The 18,070-nt window shown below is 41.3% G+C and overlaps 2 protein-coding genes and 1 long non-coding RNA gene across 3 annotated transcripts; all 3 read left to right on the top strand.

Moving 5' to 3' along the window:
• Window positions 1-1,436: 1,436 nt before the first annotated feature.
• LOC117538283 (zinc finger protein 862-like) lies at window positions 1,437-4,811 on the top strand. Its single transcript, XM_034203881.1, has 6 exons — window positions 1,437-1,935; window positions 2,137-2,457; window positions 2,606-2,835; window positions 2,939-3,303; window positions 3,381-3,777; window positions 4,003-4,811. Exons 1-6 carry the CDS (start codon window positions 1,667-1,669, stop codon window positions 4,785-4,787), a joined length of 2,367 nt encoding a protein of 788 aa, XP_034059772.1. The 5' UTR covers window positions 1,437-1,666; the 3' UTR covers window positions 4,788-4,811.
• Window positions 4,812-8,152: 3,341 nt separating this feature from the next.
• On the top strand, window positions 8,153-9,131 carry LOC117538295. Its single transcript, XR_004567831.1, has 3 exons — window positions 8,153-8,241; window positions 8,418-8,516; window positions 9,022-9,131. It is a non-coding gene; the product is annotated as an uncharacterized LOC117538295 (long non-coding RNA).
• An 85-nt stretch (window positions 9,132-9,216) lies between these two features.
• On the top strand, window positions 9,217-12,044 carry LOC117538282 (chromodomain-helicase-DNA-binding protein 8-like). Its single transcript, XM_034203879.1, has 3 exons — window positions 9,217-9,441; window positions 9,579-9,733; window positions 11,939-12,044. Exons 1-3 carry the CDS (start codon window positions 9,367-9,369, stop codon window positions 12,042-12,044), a joined length of 336 nt encoding a protein of 111 aa, XP_034059770.1. The 5' UTR covers window positions 9,217-9,366.
• Window positions 12,045-18,070: the final 6,026 nt, after the last annotated feature.

Raw genomic sequence — 18,070 nt, 5'->3', positions numbered from 1 at the left:
CTGGTTCTCTTTTTAGCAGGCTAGATCTCCATGGTAACTTATGCTTAGCGGCTAACCTGGTCGGGACCAGGGGGGTATACTACGAATCTAGTTCAACATATCCTGGATATGTTTTGAGTTATCCGGTTGGCCTAATCCAAAACGAAGCCAGCCGCTCTCGCTAAACTGTCCTACAACGCTGTCTATCAACTCGTTCGCTCAAGCCAGCCGTGTCCTATCTAGTTAGGTGCGCGTTCACATGAAAGGGGTGGTATCTGGAGCATTCGACCAATCACAGACATGGAGAAGCATACTGACAGCGCAGCGTCATACTTCCTGAATGAAAAGTTAAATGAAACTATAATATTAGTCAAATAGCCTATGAAGAAGTCTTTAAAAATAAATGACTTAAACACTTTATCCAGGATCAAAGCCACAGAGCTGCACCTGCAAGGTGAATACAGCTGGCAAAAGAAAAAGTGTTTGAATGCGTCCAAGACACGAGTGGACCTGACTTTAATTACATTTGACTCGAGAGTTTCGTCAACTTAATGTGTTGCTTAAAATAATACTTCTGCATACAGTATGTGACACTGTAAGCTTGCACGGCCAGATACGGCTCAGCTGACTCAGATAAGGAAAGATCAATCAATCAATCAATGTTTATTTATATAGCCCAATATCACAAATGTTACATTTGTCTCAGTGGACTTTACAGTTTGTACAAAATATCAGTATGACAATACGACACCCTCTGTCCTTAGACCCTCACATCGTACAAGGAAAAACTTCCGAAGAAAACCCACAGTTTAAAGGGAAAAATGGGAGAAACCTCAGGGAGAGCAACAGAGGAGGGATCCCTCTCCCAGGACGGACAGACGTGCAATAGATGCCGTGTGTAAATTGAAAAGATAATACATTTGCAACATAGGTAGTCCAAATGTTTGGAAATGCATGTGTGTACAGGGCTCGACATTAAGGATGGCCCGGGGCCATCTAGCATTTAGCTCGGGCAATGAAGCCTCACCTGCTGGTTGCCCGATCGGGCAATCTATTATGTCAGTATCATGCAGCTCGTGGATCCAGTAATGAGTGACCCGACAGTAAAACTAAAACACATCTACTATAACTAGTTTAGGTAGTTTGAGAGGTAATTAAAATAGCTACGTGTGATATTCTAACCTGAAGTGTGTGTTGTGTCCGCTCAGCGCTGCATGTGATCATGCAGAGCTGCGTGTCCACTCGTCAGCCTGCTCAGCTGATCTCTCTCTCCCGTCAGATTAGACTTCACTCACGTTTATGTCCATATCGATCAGATCCAGCTAGTTCTAGCTAATGATAGGACTACCTGCTTATTAAAAGACACCTAAACAATGAGTGTCGCTATGCAACTGGGTGAGGCCACAAAGTATAGCGCAGCATTATGCATTTGTTTACATGCCCACCGGAACCCCGAGGCATTACCAACAGATCAACGCACAATCAACCCATACAGGACATCTCTTTCTCCACATTAAGTGTTAGACATTAGAGTTGACTATTCTTGTCTGTCACATAAGTGGCGCAACTGAATACTACCCGGACAATGAATCGAATGCAACCACATTTTCGCGGGAATTTCAGTTTGTTACGGATTCTGATGCTGAATACATAATGATCAAATAATTTAAAGTGAGAGTGTATTACAATGTTTCTTAGTCCACCAAAGCAAGGTGAACAACCTGGAAAGAAGAAGAGAAAGACTGAGCTGCAGCCCCCCCCCCAAAAAAGAGAATCAAAAAGAGAATCCCAGTCAGAAGAAGAGAGAATTCAGAAGGCCAGAGACTATGAGGGGAAGGAGAGGGCAAGGGCATTCATCCCAGCTTGGCTGGACCAGTTTCCATGGCTGAGATTTGACAAAGAGAAGAATGAAATGTTCTGTGAGCCTTGCAGACATTTCCCTTCCATCAGTGATAAGTATGTATGAACTTATTATTATATAATTATGCAATTTTGTATATGTACTTGACTTAGAAAAAATCCTATATTCTGGCCCCAAATTCCACTATGTACAGGGGGAGTTCTGGCCAATTTTTGTCCATGTCTCGACTTAGAAAAAATGTTGCCCCAAACCCCAAAAAAATCACATTGCTTATTTAAATGTTTCCCTAATTTCAGGACATGCAGTCTGTACAAGGGCAACAGTACATTCCGCAAAACATTACTGGATTGTCATGATCCAAGCAAGAAGCATGAGCTGTGTGCTGCAGCTTCCCAAGCAAAGATTGATGGTGAGAATTCTGTGGTGGCCCCTATACTGCGTGGCCTCTCTAAGATGCAGGATGAACTTCGTGCTGGCATGAGCAACCTTTTCCATGTGGCCTACTTTGTGGTCAAGAGTGAGAGGCCCTTTACAGATTTTCCTGTCTTGGTGGACCTGAACAGGAGGACCGGTGCCAAGATGCCCCTGTGTTACCACCACGACAAAGCCTGCGCACGGTAAATATTTTCTTCAAAAGTAAATATCTTTTCTTCACAACAAATTTTTAGAATTACTGGTACCGGTACTTCTTGCATTTATTTCACCTTAAAATGTTACAACTGCCACATGCAAATGTATTAAATTAATTGATATTTTTACTTTTAGATTTTTTGTGGACATCTACCAGTTCATTTATGACCCTATTCTGGCTGAGGTGAAGAGTGCCCGATTCTTCTCAGTCATGATAGATGGGGCAACGGACAAGGCGATCCTGGAACAAGAAATCGTGTATGTACGGTACCTAGACTCCACCAAGAGGCCAAAAAATGTGTTTTTTAGCATTGAACACGTCAAGCGAGCAAATGCTAAAGGCTTATATGCACTCATTATGGGAGGTAAGATATTCTTTTCTGATGACATGTGATTATCTATTTAAAAAATTTATAATTGTTTGCTGATGACATTTAATAAATGTGCTATTTTAAATAAAAAAAACAGCATTTGCACGGGGTAGAGTGGACGACTGGAAGAAGAGGTTGGTGGGGTTCGGGGCAGATGGGGCTGCTGTTAACTTCGGGAAAGACAATGGTGTCCAGGCCCTCCTCAAACGGGATATCGCATATCTCATTGCCCTTCACTGTGTGGCCCACCGTGCTGAGAGGGGGCTCGTTGACAGCCTCAAGGAGCTTGACAAGCTCAAGGCACTTCATCAGAACCTTAAGTGGCTTTACAAGCACTATAAGTTCAGCCCAAAAGCCTTACATGAGCTGCGTTTGGTAGCGGAGGCCTTGGAGGAGAAAGTGCTGAAGCCAACCAACCTTGCTGGGGCGAGATTTCTCCCTTACATACACAAAGCCAACAAGGTAGGTCTAAACAAATATTTAATAGATAATTAAATCTCATCAGGATAGAAAATATAAAATTGCTATCTTTATTGCAGATTGTGTGCGAAAGCTACGCGGTATTCGTGACCTACTTCCAGGATCTCATAAGCACTGAGAGAAGACCGAAGCCAAGCCCAAAGGTGCGAGGAAGGGCGTACAGGATCCTCACCTTCCTCATGGACTATGACAATGTACTTTTCAGTTATTTCATGCGTGACACTTTTGAAGCCCTCTCTGAGTTGTCACTGAACTTCCAGAAGGACAGCCTGACTGTATGTGATGCTGTGGAAGCCCTGGAGACATGCTCACTGAAGTTAGTGGACCTGCAGTTCCAACCAACTGAGGGGATGCAGGAGGTCATTGATGCAGTCTCAAAAACCGGCCTCTTCCGAGGGACTAAACTCAAGTATGTCAACGAAGGGCAGATTCTCTTTCTCCGGAAGAAAGTCATAGGTATGTGCCCAATAATATTTTCTTCAAAGTAAATATTCAATATTTTTTCTTCAAAAGTAAATATTTTCTTCATAAGTAAATATGGGCATAACATGTTTTAATAGATAATTTTTTTATGGTGGTCCAAAGACAGGAATATAATTTCACATTTGTTATGATATAAATGATTTTTTATGGTGGTCCAGAGACAGGGATTATAATTTGACATTGTGTATGTGTTTGCAGATGTGCTCATCAAGCACCTGGAGAAAAGATTCCAAGATCTCCAGAAAGGGAGTGTCCCTTCAAAATTTTCCATCTTCAACCCCAGTCAGTGGCCCTCTGACAGACAGGAGCTGGCTGCCTATGGCAAACAAGACTTTGCTGATATCTGTGAGCATTATCAGCCCCTGATGGACGAGCACAGTGTTACAACTAAAATGCTGAAGTCTGAGTTCATCCTCTACAAGAGTTATGCAGCAGCCCGCACACTTCGAATGCCACAGATCTTCTCTGGCATCCTGTGTGACACTGAGAGATGCAAACAGTATAAGGGGCTGTCAATACTGTTTGAAATATACCTTGTTCTGGCAGTCAACACTGCAGTGTGTGAGCGGGGGTTCAGCTGCATGAAGAGGGTGAAGAACTACTGGCGTTCCTGTCTGGGTACTGAGCAGCTCAGCCGCCTGATGTTTTCCTCCATTGAGGGCCCCTCAATGGACAACTTTGATGCTGCCGGAGCCGTGGAGAAGTGGTGGACCTCAGGAAATAGGGCTCGTCGCCCTGGCTTCAACCCGTGGCAGAAGGAGCAGGAGCAGGAGATACGGGACGACCTCTATGAAGACCTGGTTCTTATGGATCAGGAAGCCGAGCAGGAGGAGAATGTGCGCCAGGAGGCCATATCTGACGAGCTCGGACTTGAGGCAGAGAATGTGGCTGCTGGCGAGAAGCGCTTGGCTGAAGCTCTTGACGACTCAGATGAGTCAGACATAGACGAGTCAGACATTGACACTTTCTTGAAAGACTATTAGTCGTTGAATCAGCAAACACAAACAAGAAGAAGTGAAATTAAGAATAAAATTGAACAATATAATATTGTGGTGGTTCATCTTATAATTCTAGAGAATGCACCAGACAGCATCTAAGACCTGCAGGTCCCCCAAACCTTTCGTGTGTCATTTCGTCCGTGCGCATTTTTCAGGGCCATCTCTATTGGACTCAGGGCCATCTGTAAATTAGCTTAGATGGCCCACAGGGCCATCTCCCAAAATCCTTAATGTCATGCCCTGGTGTATAATAGGAAGATGAATCCACGAGGATATCCATCCAGGACCTATGATCCAGGACCACAGCCACGACTCAAGATCCAGGGCTCGCGATCCAGGACACAGGACCGCAGGATCATCCATGACTCCGGATCCCGGCGTATATAGACACCAAAAAGAAAGACATTTGGGGAAGCTGGGTTAATCGGAACATGAGAGTACACAGGTATAGACAGAGAGAAGGAAGAAGTAAGATGTCCCCCGACAAACTAAGCCTATATCAGCAAAACTAGGGGCTGAATCTAATCAGCCCTAACTATAAGCTTTATCAAAAAGGAAGGTCTTAAGCGCACTCTTAAAAACGGATAGGGTGTCTGCCGCCCGAACACAAACTGGAAGCTGATTCCACAAATGTGGAGCTTGATAAGAAAAGGCTCTGGCTCCCATTGTACTTTTAGAGACTCTAGGAACAACCAACAACCCTGCATTCTTGGAACGCAATGCCCTAGTAGGACAGTAGGGTATAATGAGTTCTTTAAGGTAAGATGGCGCCTGCCCATTAAGGGCTTTGTAGGCGAGAAGAAGAATTTTAAATTCTATCCTGTGTTTTATAGGGAGCCAGTGTAAGGCAGCCAGAACAGGAGTAATGTGGTCCCTTTTCCTAACTCTGGTTAGTACACGAGCCGCAGCATTTTGAATCAGCTGAAGCGACTTGACTGACTTCTTGGTACACCCTGATAATAAAGAGTTACAATAATCCAGCCTTGAAGTAACAAATGCATGGACTAGTTTCTCTGCATCGTTTTGAGGCAAGATATGCCTGATTTTTGCAATGTTACGTAGATGGAAGTAGGCGGTCCTTGAAATTGATTTTATGTGGGCGGTTAAAGGATAAATCCTGATCAAATATAACACCAAGATTCCTTACAGTCTCACTGGAGGCCAAATTAATGCCATCCATAGTTAGTATATCCTTAGATAATTTGTTTCGTAGATTCTTCGGGCCAAGTACAATAACTTCAGTTTTGGTAGTGTTTAACATCAAAAAGTTTAAGGTCATCCACGTTTTTAAGTCCTTAAGGCAGTCTTGAATTTTATTTAGATGATTAATTTCATCAGGCTTGATTGATAAATATAGTTGAGTATCATCCGCATAACAATGAAAGTTTACAGAATTATTCCTTATAATATTGCCTAACGGAAGCATATATAATGTGAACAAAATAGGTCCGAGCACTGAGCCCTGTGGCACTCCATGGCTAACTTTGGTTTGCGTGGAAGATTCATCATTGACACGTACAAACTGAGAGCATTCAGATAGATAGGACCTAAACCAGTCTAAAGCAGTTCCCTGTATGCCAACTAAGTGCTCTAGTCTTTGCAATAAGATATCATGGTCGATAGTATCAAATGCAGCACTGAGATCGAGCAAAACAAGAATAGAGACACGTCCCTTGTCAGAGGCTATTAGAATGGCATTTGTGACTTTAACCAGAGCTGTCTCTGTGCTATGATGTGTTCTAAAGATATGATACATTATGATGTGATGTGATATGAATGATAATGGGACACATCGACGTCTGCACTCACAGTGAGTGCCGTGGACTGTAGGCTACGTAATGTTACTTTGATCCGGTTACTTATGTTGTGGCAGATATTTAATTAAGCTTTCTTAACATAATAGTATAATAGTCAGATTGCTCTGAACATGGGAGGTGATGTTCTATTCATTTTCACGTTCACACAGTCGGTGATTTTGGCCGGCTGTCTTTCCTGCAACGGCAGTTAAAAACTGTATTTCCTCCGCACACTGAGCTCTGATTGGTCAGCAGGTGTGGTGCTTTCGCTGAGTTGATCTCTTATCCTGGAACCTACCCTGCTTCGGAGCAGGGTAGGTTCCAGGATAAGTCACCATGGAGATCTAGCCCGCTAAAAAGTTAACCAGCTTCATAGTACCGGAAATCCCAGAAGTTATCTTGCTAAACGAAAATCCTGCTTCGTAGGATACCCCCCAGGTTAGGTTGCAGGCTAAGAGCTCAACTCAGTGAAAGCATTGCCTGCTGACCAATCAGAGCTCAGTGTGCGGAGTTTAAAGCGATCAAGTCATATTACAAGAGAAAGGAAATACAGAAAAGCTGCCGTCGCAGGAAAGACGGCCGGCAAAAATCACCGACTGTGTGAACGTGAACATGAATAGAATATCACCTCCATTTTCAGAGCAATCTGACTATTATAACATTAGCGTTAAGAAAGCTTACTTAAATATCTGACACAACATAAGTAACCGGATCAGAGTAACAGTACAGTCCGCGGCATATCACTTCATAATGTATCATATATTTCCTGATCTGAGTCAGCTGAGCCGTATCTGGCCGTGCAACACTCACAGTGTCACATACTGGATGCAGAAGTATTATTTTAAGCAACACATTAAGTTGACGAAACACTCGAGTCAAATGTAATGAAAGTCAGATCGTGTTTTAGACGGGGCAGTGATATCATAAACCTGTTAATGTATGCATTCAAACACTTCTTCTGTTACCAGCTGTATTCACCTTGCAGGTGCAGCTCTGTGTCTTTGATCCTGGATCAAGTGTTTAAGTCATGGATGTTTAAAGTTTAACTTCTTCATATGTCTAATATTATAGTTTACTTTTCATTCAGGAAGTATGACGCGCTGCGCTGTCAGTACGCTTCGCCATGTCTGTGATTGGTCGAATGCTCCAAATACCACCCCTTTCATGTGAACACCTAACTAGATAGGACACGGCTGGCTTGAGCGATCCACTTGATAACCCGCGTCGTAGGACCGTTTAGCGAGAGCGCGTATGTTTTGGATTAGGCCAACCGGCTAACTCAAACATATCCAGGTTAGGTTGAACCAGCTTCGTAGTACAGGCCCCAGGTCTCTGCATGTCCTAAACACTGCTCTGGTATTACTTATCTTGTCAAATGTAAGTCTCGCTCTTGTCATCGTTCAGGTTTTGCATTTGAACTCCAGGAACAACCTGACATCCAGAAAAAAGGTGAGATTCTAATACATTTGAATGCCAAAAGCAAGTTATTGTTTTTAACTTTTTAAATATGATTGTTTTGGGGCATTTCAGTTTTATTGGACAGGCAGCAGAGATCTACTGGAAACAGTGGAGAGGGAGGAGATGATATGCAGCATACGGCCCAGCCGGTTGGTTGCTGCTCCGTGTGGAACGTGTCCTATCAGGTAGAGCACTTTGGTACCCAGTTATTTATGGTATTGAGTTTGAATTTAGCCTTGCAATGTAATTTCCAACAGTGCATTGTAAAGACTGAAAGATGTAAAGCTTGACATGATTTGGTCTTTTACTTAAGAGGATGCTTGTCCTCCTGTCTTCTCTTATTTCCTTATCTTTCTTTCAGGTGTAACATCTACCAATGGTTGTACATGACAGAGACCTCCTCCACCTCTTTGCTGTCTTACTAGTCAATCCTTCTGATCAGGTCCTTTCCTAAATAGTGGTAAGTTTTACAGTTCAGTGTACGTTAATTTAGTAACTTAATGCTTTACCGCTGTTGAATAAATCCTATATTGCTAGTCATTTTATTAAAACTACGATTTGTAAACTTTTTGATTCCAATTACAATAATCTTTTTGTTATAATTGTAAAACATATCTTAACATCCATCAGCAATCAATACAACAAATCATCCAACACTAAATAGAAGAAATCTGGACCTATTTCTTTTGATACAGCAGCATGTGTTGGGACTGCTCATTGATGTCATCAAGAGCCATTGAGGCTGCCTTTTGTAGTCGGCCTCTCAGAATGTTTATCATTTCTTTGTATCTTAACATTCCTATAATCATTAGTTTTTTTATTGTTGATATTGTTTTGTTCTTTATTTTTGTTGTGAGAATCACTTTGCAATTATTGTGTAAGTGCTATATAAATAGTTATACTAATATTATTGTTGTTACTATTATGAATAATGTCTTCTTTGTTTTCTTTATTCATCGCTGCAGAAAGGATCATGCCAGCCCACATCAAACACCTGATCAAGAGCTTGTGAACCTCACTGCTGCAGACACCTGTGTGATATTCCACTCTGACTGGAAGTTACTCTCAAAATGACCTGCAGGTACAATATATATATATATATATATATATCTGCTCTGTCTGTCCTAAAGATAGTTCAATAGGGCTACAACAACAACAGTCTTTCCGTTTATTCCCTCGGTTCTTTAAGTGTATATTATTTTCCCATTTAATGCTTAAAAACGTTGAACAGCAGCTGCACATGATGCTCTTTTGGCCAGTCTAAGGCGGTGGAGGTGTACCGTCTGATCACTAGAAACTATGAGAGGGAAATGCTGGATAAAGCTAGTCTGAAGCTCGGGCTGGACCGTCCCGTCCTGCAGAGCATGAGTGGCAACAACAACGGGGTGAGAAAAAGAAAATCTGTCATATTTCTAGATGCCAAGTCATTTTTGGGTCAGTCGCTGTTGCAGTACGCTTGGTTTATTTTCAAAAAGAGTTTTCTAAATCCACTTGTGTAAATGTCTCTCTGCGTCGCCTTTAGCCGGTCCAGCAATTCTCCAAGAAGGAGATCGAGGACCTGCTGAGGAAAGGAGCCTACGCCGCCATAATGGACGAGAACGACGAAGGCAACCGCTTCTGCAAGGAGGACATCGACCAGATCCTGCAGCGAAGAGCCACCATCATCACCATCACCAGGTATGTTCTTAGCAGCACTAGCCACTTGCGCTTTGTGTTGGTAACCAAGTACTTGGTGTAGAGTTATATTTGTATTTATTCATGTTAGCAAACTATGGATAAGCTTAAAATGAGAATAATTTGGGTAAAACTGTGAGCTGCATTTGGGGCCTGTTGACATGTGTTTTTGAGGACAAAGGAAGATGGGGGAAGGTGAGAGCATGTCCTGATTTGCATTCAACTTAGATCTAGCTGCAGTGTTTGTGATGTTAAGAGAGGTCCCTTGGGTTTCTCTGGTGGTTATCAACAGTAGCAGTTAAGTGAATACTGTTCAAACAATACCTGTGTTTGTGTTTTATATTGATTTCTCTGTTTTATCCTTTCATAAATGTAAGGACTACAAATGGCTATAAACATTCTGGGCTGGTTGGAGTAAACAGGGTTTTATTGCTCTGTGGGGGAGGTGTAGGTATGCAGGCCTTGAGACCTTTTGTTGGAAAGTGAGCCTGTTTGGTTTCCTGCTGCGTTTCCTGCTGCGTTGCGTCTCCCAATGAGATGACCTGAAAAGATGACCAGCTGACCTAACACCAAACCCCTCCTTCTTACTCTGGTATATATCCGGTGGATCCCTGGCGTTCGGCCTCTTCTTCACATGCTGCCCTCGGGTGAAAGTAGCTCTGCAGTATGCGGACTAGAGCAGGAGTAAGCCGGCATTACTCCTTAAGCATTGCAATATAACTGTAATATATCATGTTGTATTGTAATGATTGTATTGCATTGTCATATTGCCATTAAAGTAGATTATTGTTAACGGTTACTTTGTAGATATGGATTCCTTCCTGTATTATAACCAGCTTCATAGGAACGCGCGGAGATTTGAAAAGCGGACCAGTTATCCCTTTAAATCTCCAACATTGGTTATTTGAAATGTAATATTGATGGGTACCGAGCCCCAGTATTAACGTGGCCCTGGGGCTGAAATATTAAAGACCGTGATACCGTTAACGTCCAACGTTATCGATCTTTTTATCGGTACTGGAGACATTTCAATAATAGATGTCATATGTATTATATCTACATAAACATTATATCGCAGTCTTACAGTCGCCAACTCCGTTTCTAATATGCAATAAGACCACAAAGTGCGTCTCTGATTTATCTTCGATCTTTCCAATCCAGACGAGAGATCTCTCTCCCCTGACGGTGTGCGAGGGGGTGGGGCAGTTTACACACAGAACCTGCTACATGTATGCAACACACACACACACACGCACACACACACACACACGCACGCACGCGCGCACAAACACATGGCGGAGAGAACAAGTGCCCCGAGGGTAGTTATGTTACCCGTCTTGAGCATGGATGTATAATAAAAACTGGATACAACGTCGGAGGCGGGGTCTCGTTCTTTCCTATGAGAGCTGCTCATTGGCGCATGAGGACAAAATGGCCCAACTTTTGAGAGAGCAAAACGTCACAGATTACCCATCATGCCTGGCTGTCAGAGCAGAAGTGCCCGTATGTAGCTCACAGAGCATGTGCCCCTTAAGCCCCGCCCCCCGAGCTCCCACTCTCGACTCGCTAGAAAGAATGGAGAGAGAATAAATCTAGATTCGGCTTTTAGTGCATTTTACAACTTTAAGGACTTAATGATTCTAGGGCTATACAATAGTTCATACTGGGTAGTTTATTTAGTTTAAAAAAATTATCCACCGATTTACAGACGTCTCTTTCCCAATGTTAGTCAATGGGAAAAGTATTTCTGGGCCGGTCGACGTCACAGACTGATAAAGAAATTGTAGTACCGCCGTTTGGACACAACGAATATTTTCCTCAGAGTCCGGCACACTTCCTGGGGGCTTGGTCTTGAGGTGGAAAATGCTCGTTACCTAAAGTGCAATAAGAATTTAGCATGTGAGGGCGGTAACACGAGCTATTTGTCTAAACATTTATCAAAAGTGCTCCACATCCAGACGGAGGAATGCACCGGGTTCGACTGTCTTTCTAGCAGCTCTGTAGCTCCATCCACGAGTAACGTTTCCACGTCAGGTGTTATGTATGCTAGCAGCAACACACGGAGTTAACACAATGATACAAACATGGGTTAATGATTAGAGGGAACTGAGTTATTTAGTTTGTTAAAGTTTCAGCTATTCTGTTTGCAGTTCTATCATCACATTATTTAATACGATTTGTTAAAACATTGTTGTTTCTTATTTTCAGTTTGCTTCAAGCAGTGGCTGCACGAGAAAGACGTGGAGGACCAAGAAATGCTGGCCAGATTGGCAAAGATCGGAAGACACATAACAGAGAAGATAATGGATATTAAAAAGAAAAAAAGTTTATAATTTCTTTGTTTACATTTTGAATTATATTTGTTATTTTTAAATCAAATGCATCTTTTTTTAGATGATATATTTATTTAGATGTAGGTTTTTTTTGTAATATTATTGTATTAAGTATAATTTATTAAATAAAAATACTTTTATGAACACTATACAATGTCTTTATTTTGATAGTTACCAGAATACATTGTATATTTAATACTAACATAAGCTGGTGATGGATAAATGCTGGTCTGCTGGTATGCCAGCAGACCAGCATTTATAAAGACAGAAACAGAAGGGAGGAAATGATGATAGCTCGACTCAGAATGAATCACACAGCATTGAATGGTACGCTGCATGTCATGGGGGAAAGTAAGTGACAAGTGTAGGAACTGTGGAGTAAAAGAAAATGTGGAACATCTATAAAGCTGAAAGAGAAAAACTAAAGGATAACGTTTTAGAGGCAGAGAGGGAATGGAGTGTGGTTGGTATTTTGGGAACAAAAGGAGAGGGAGAAAGAGCTACCAGAAAGGCACTGTTTACCTTTAGTGAAACTGGGGTAGGTACAATTATCTAACAGGAAAGATCATAGATTGTTGTTTTGTTTTATTTATTATGTTTTTTATTTTTGGATTAGATCATAGATACGTCCATGAGTTAAGAGATGGAATGATATGATGATTCACACTCATGTACAGTAGGTGGCGGGCCGTGCATTTCACACCTAGGCCTTCAGTGATGTCCGACACAGTCCTACCTGAATTATTGTCTGTGGACAGGTGGTAATGCAAGTCTGTGTTGTTCTCAGCAAGCAAAGAAAGAAGCTCCACGTAGTTTCCTCTGTTTCTGGACTCGGCGCTTTCATCATGTCCCCTAAATGAAAGTTCCTGTTTACCCAAAAACAGGACACAATCAATCAGCCTTTTCAATATTTCCCTATTTTTGTTCACCCTTTCGTTGTGGAGCTCCGTTTCCCGGCGCACTTGTTCGTTGAGCTGTAGATCCACTCGGGTGTCCCCAAAGGTTTTCAAAAGCACCATTGCTTGTAAGTGCCCAGCCGTGCTTTGGTGTCTCGTTGCTGCCTTGGTTAGACAACTCAAGTTTGCAAATCCAGTGTGGCTCCAAACACCAAATCGATCATTTGCAAATAGCAGGCATTCCCAGCAGTACAATTTGCAGTGCCTCTCGGAGGCTGTGAGCCAGGGGTACCGCTCGTAGTTAGTGATTTGAAAGTGGCGGACAAACCCTTTCCCCCGCTGTGATAGGCTCGCTAGCGTCGGGGTTGGCCGTTCTCTTCTCACAATGTCTAGCTTTTCTTGAAAAGTTCGTCTTGAAAATGGCGTTGTAATTATATCTGCGACCAAATCGATCTCTTCTCCTTCAGCCATTGTGGGTTTAAAAAAAACAGCTTGTAGAAATCTACACAAATTAGCTCGTTCAAATTCAAGTTCAGTTTGCTAGCTCTACATAGCTCTGCCTCTCAATAGTGCGTATCCAATCAAAAGACGTGCACGTGCTGACGTCATCGTACGCCTGCTAGCTGGCCCGTTGTCGCCAACTCAAAATCTGATTGGTTAACGCCACAGTTTTGTTTCCGTTCACTTTAAGCTACAGGCGCCCGCACTGTTGATTCTGAAGGCCTAAGGGCAGATTTCTTGGACCCTGGCAACACATTATGGCTGAAATATGATTGGATAAAAGCTCTAACATAAAGGCCAGCCCTCCAAATCTTGTTCTGAGGCTGGAAGCAGCGCAACCAAGAGGAAAGCTATGAAATGAAAAGAATAGACTATGGGGAATAATTTAATACATATTTGTGGAAAAAATATATCAAAATTAAATGTATATTCTGATGATGTTTAGGCCAGCAGAGAAGGCCTTGCTGGCCCTGACGGCCCACCACTCAGTAGGTGGCGGTATGCACCTTAAAGTTGTTTGCAATCTGCCAAAAAACCGAGAGAAGAAGAAGTCAACTGGTTTGCCAACGGACAATTTACACCGAAGAAGAAGAAGCGAACATTTCTGGCGGGTGAAATTTAGAGTATCAGATTACATGCGATGTCTGACCATGTGTCTGACTCTGAGAATTTAGTAGTTTGCCTTATAGTCCTTCTCCTCCATTTTCTTCCTCTTCTCGAGTAGTCAGTGTGGTGCTGTTGCTTTGGTCTGGGTCTCTGGACCTGTGAGCTAACCACGCCCCGTTCATTTGCATATAAGGAATGGAAATGTCTCATGAAATACGAGTCTCTTGAAATAAATAAATGTCATTATGAAATACGAGTCTCTTGAAATAAATAAATGTGTAATTATGAAATAAAAGTCTCTTGAAATAAATAAATGTGTATTTAAATGTACATGTATACATATTTATTGCCTCATTTATTTATTTCAGAATTTATTTCATAGGCATTTTTATATATATATATTTATTTATTTATGTATTTATTTATTTATTTAATTTTGGCTTAAATGGCATTCCAGAGAATGAACCCAGTAAGTCAGTCAAACAGCTGGATCTGACATGAACATAAATAAATCTTCATCTCACCTCTTTTGTGGCTCAGACCAACACTTAAAGGACCCGAGCTTCTCCTTGAATACACCCATGGTCAAAGAACTACAGAATAAAATAAAAAGACAAATCTTGCAGTCAATTTTCAAAATGTATTGAAGAAGTATTCAGACTCTTCATGGACTCACAGCTCGATGCAGGAGAAGCTGCTCTTATCCTCCCAGGATTGGGTCTGCGTTTACTGACAGAGAGAAATGTTAGGAGCTTATATATATTTGTACCTAAAGAGACCCTCAATGAGCCTTTTAGGTGTTTGGCCTCTCATTGAATATTCTTCTATCACTTGTTTTTAATAGTGAACATTCTTTATTTATTTAATCAACAAATAAATGAAATAGCACCAAAATATACAGATTAAAATCCAGCCTTTGAATGTGAACTGGACTTGGATTATTTAAAGAGGGAATTACAAGTTGATTAATAAATTACTTGTTATATTCCATTTCCTAATTCTTGTTTTTTTAAAGACCAAATCTTCATTTTGAAAGTCAGAATGTAATGTATAAGTATTCCTGTTTGATAAAGTAGAAAAACAACTCATTCAGGTTTCCCTGATAACAATCAGGAGAAGTGAATACCTGGGGAAGATGTTAGATGTACGAACACCGAGCGAGAAGAGATGCCTGTAAGAGAAGAAATAATGACACAAGTTATTTTATTCCTACAGTTCTTCCCCTTTCTTTGTTAGAAGTGAAGAACTTGAACACAACATGCAAGTAGATGTACAGCCATTAGAATATGTATATTTGACTCTGTGTTAAATACTCATTATGAAGAATGATTTCATTTCAGAATAATGTGTATTTCACTATTTAATTATACTATACTACTAATGTGTTAATCATTTTAATATAGTAGCTGTTGAAAATACATCTAATTTCAGCTCATTTATGAACTGGTTTTTATTAATTAATTGTTTTTATCATAATTAATTTTTTGTTGATTAATCATTATATCATTAAATTAGTAAAGTGGATTAAATGTTCATTAATTCCCCCTAAATGTAGGGCAGTAGACCTATGAAGTAGCAGAACATGAAAGTTAAATGCTTTAAAATTATCCTGAATTATATTAAATGTGTGTATTTCTTGTTAATTTAAATAATGTTTGATTAAATATGACAAGAGAGTTTCCTGTAATCGGAAATAACACATTGCGTGAGATCTCCTTAAAAAACAAAATGTTGGATAAAGGCAAGGCAAGTGTATTTATACAGAACCTTTCAAAGACAAGGCAATTCAGGGTGCTTTACAAAAATGAAAGAGATTCAGAAAAAGGCATTTGAAATCAGTCATTAAAAAGAAAAGATAATAAAAGAAACATTAAAAGAAAAAAATACATGAATAAAAAGTTACAGTGCAGTTTCAGATGTGAATAGTTCACACAGAAGTTCCACTTTACTGATGCCTTTAAGGTTTCTCCGAACATGAGCTGTGTACGCTTGTATGGCACATACGTCCCGAGCAGCACACAGAGAAAAGCAGCCAGGACAAAGTCCCCAGACTCTGATTCCCTGGGGTTACTAGCCCCAAATGTTCATTAACCAAAAACGAAACACAACGGCTCAGTTTCAATTAAAAGCAGCGGCAAAAAGAAAAGTCTTCAGCCTGGATTTAAAAGTAGTCAGAGTTGCAGCGGACCTGCAGGTTTCTGGGAGTTTGTTCCAGATATTTGGAGCATAATAACTGAACGCTGCTTCTCCATGTTTAGTTCTGACTCTGGGGACAGAAAGCTGACCAGTCCCTCAGCAGGTGGGGATGGAGAGGAGGTTGGCTTCTGATGAGCGGAGGCAACGGGAAGGGGTGTGGTGGTGCAGCAGGTCTGTGAGGTAGGGGGGGGCCTGATTGTTGAGGGCTTTGTAAGTAATCAGGAGGACTTTGAAGTTGATTATTTGACGGACGGGGAGCCAGTGGAGGTTCTGGAGGACGGGAGTGATGTGGTCTCGGGAGCGGGTGTGGGTGAGGAGGCGGGCAGCAAAGTTCTGGATATGTTGGAGTTTATTGAGGAGGTTGGATGGTATGCCGTAGACTCGTAGAGGATGCTATTGCAGTAGTCGAGTCGTGAAGTGATGAATGCATGAATCAGGGTCTCAGCAGCAGAGGAGGAGAGTGATGGGCGGAGACGGGCAATGTTTTTGAGGTGGAAAAATGCGGTCCTGGTGATGTGATTGATGTGGTGGTTGAATTTGATTCAATTTTATTCAATAGCCAATTAGAACTTATTTAAACCACAGTTTCAATTATCTCAAGCTTATTTTCATTCGTTGTAGTATTTTGATAGTATGATTTATTTTTTAATTAATGTTATTCAATCAAGCCTCAAACTGATGGCACTTGTCCCTATAGCCTGTTTTTAAATGGAAGTTGTCTGAGGTCCTTCCCATCAGCTGCTCTTGCAGTAATAAGTAGTGTACCTTTCTTACTGTCCTAAATGTGCACAATGTAGTGACTGCTTTTCGTCTTTTGTTTACTTAGTTGTGTTTTCTGTATTTTTTACGTCTGTGTTATGTGCAGTGTTGGGACTAACGCGTTACACAGTACACACACGTTACACATTTTTGGCAGTAACTAGTACTCTAATGCATTACTTTTTGAATTCAGTAACTCAGTTACCGTTACTACATGGTGCGTTACTCCGTTAGTTTTTTTATATAGTCAACAGCCAGGCGAACAGAGATGAGAACTGTACTTAAGTACAGTACTTGAGTAAATGTACTTAGATACTTCCTGTGTCACATGCGGAGACGGGCTGTGGGCGTGTTTGTGTTGTTTACAACAAGACTATCATGGCGGCGGCGGAGCTCAAGTCTAGTTTCTCCACCTGGAGATATTCTCACTATTTCACTTTTGTCGAGCACAAAGAAAATAACGTTTTAGTTAAATGTAAGTTGTGTCTTGGCGGGTCAAAGATCCTATCTACTGCCCAAACCAGTCATTAAAATCTCTTAAAACATCTGCAAAAACAACATGCTGGGACGAAGCTAGTAGCTAAGACCACAGAGACTCAGCCGACGCCACTCCACCTCCACCTAAGCAACAGCGGCTGGATTTTAACCGAGGGACTGCTAGCCAGGGAAAAGTCGATAAAGCCATTGCACGGTATGTTGTAGAACACATGCAGACTGTTGCTACAGTGGAGTCACCCGCTTTCAGGGAGCTAGTTAGCATGATAGCATGTCCGGGCGGCACACGGCATATGGGACGGAAAACTTTTTCCAACTACCTGGAGAAAGAATATACAAAAATGGAAAGCCAGCAAATATCGATGCAATCCAGATTGCATATAATGCATGTCAAGTTGATCAACAGATTGTATTATTCTCCAATGCAATAACAGTACTGAAATGAAGGCTATCCTTATAGCTGTTTGTAAGTAACTAAAACGTTACTTTTCACAGTAATGCATTATTTTTTGGTGTAAGTAACTAGTAAAGTAACTGAGTTACTTTTGAAATGA

This window comes from Gymnodraco acuticeps, unplaced genomic scaffold (genome assembly GCF_902827175.1).
Source record: "Gymnodraco acuticeps unplaced genomic scaffold, fGymAcu1.1, whole genome shotgun sequence".
Lineage (NCBI taxonomy): Eukaryota > Metazoa > Chordata > Actinopteri > Perciformes > Bathydraconidae > Gymnodraco > Gymnodraco acuticeps.
The sequence above is the reverse complement of the archived record's forward strand: the minus strand, read 5'-3'. Positions and strand labels throughout refer to the sequence as shown.

Coding starts and splice junctions, on each gene's coding strand:
- LOC117538283 (XM_034203881.1), top strand. CDS start 1,667: ATGTTTCTTAGTCCACCAAAGCAAGGTGAACAACCTGGAAAGAAGAAG. Junction 2,458..2,605: donor CACGACAAAGCCTGCGCACG/GTAAATATTTTC, acceptor TTTTACTTTTAG/ATTTTTTGTGGACATCTACC. Junction 3,304..3,380: donor ACATACACAAAGCCAACAAG/GTAGGTCTAAAC, acceptor TCTTTATTGCAG/ATTGTGTGCGAAAGCTACGC.
- LOC117538282 (XM_034203879.1), top strand. CDS start 9,367: ATGCTGGATAAAGCTAGTCTGAAGCTCGGGCTGGACCGTCCCGTCCTG. Junction 9,442..9,578: donor TGAGTGGCAACAACAACGGG/GTGAGAAAAAGA, acceptor CGTCGCCTTTAG/CCGGTCCAGCAATTCTCCAA. Junction 9,734..11,938: donor ACCATCATCACCATCACCAG/GTATGTTCTTAG, acceptor TCTTATTTTCAG/TTTGCTTCAAGCAGTGGCTG.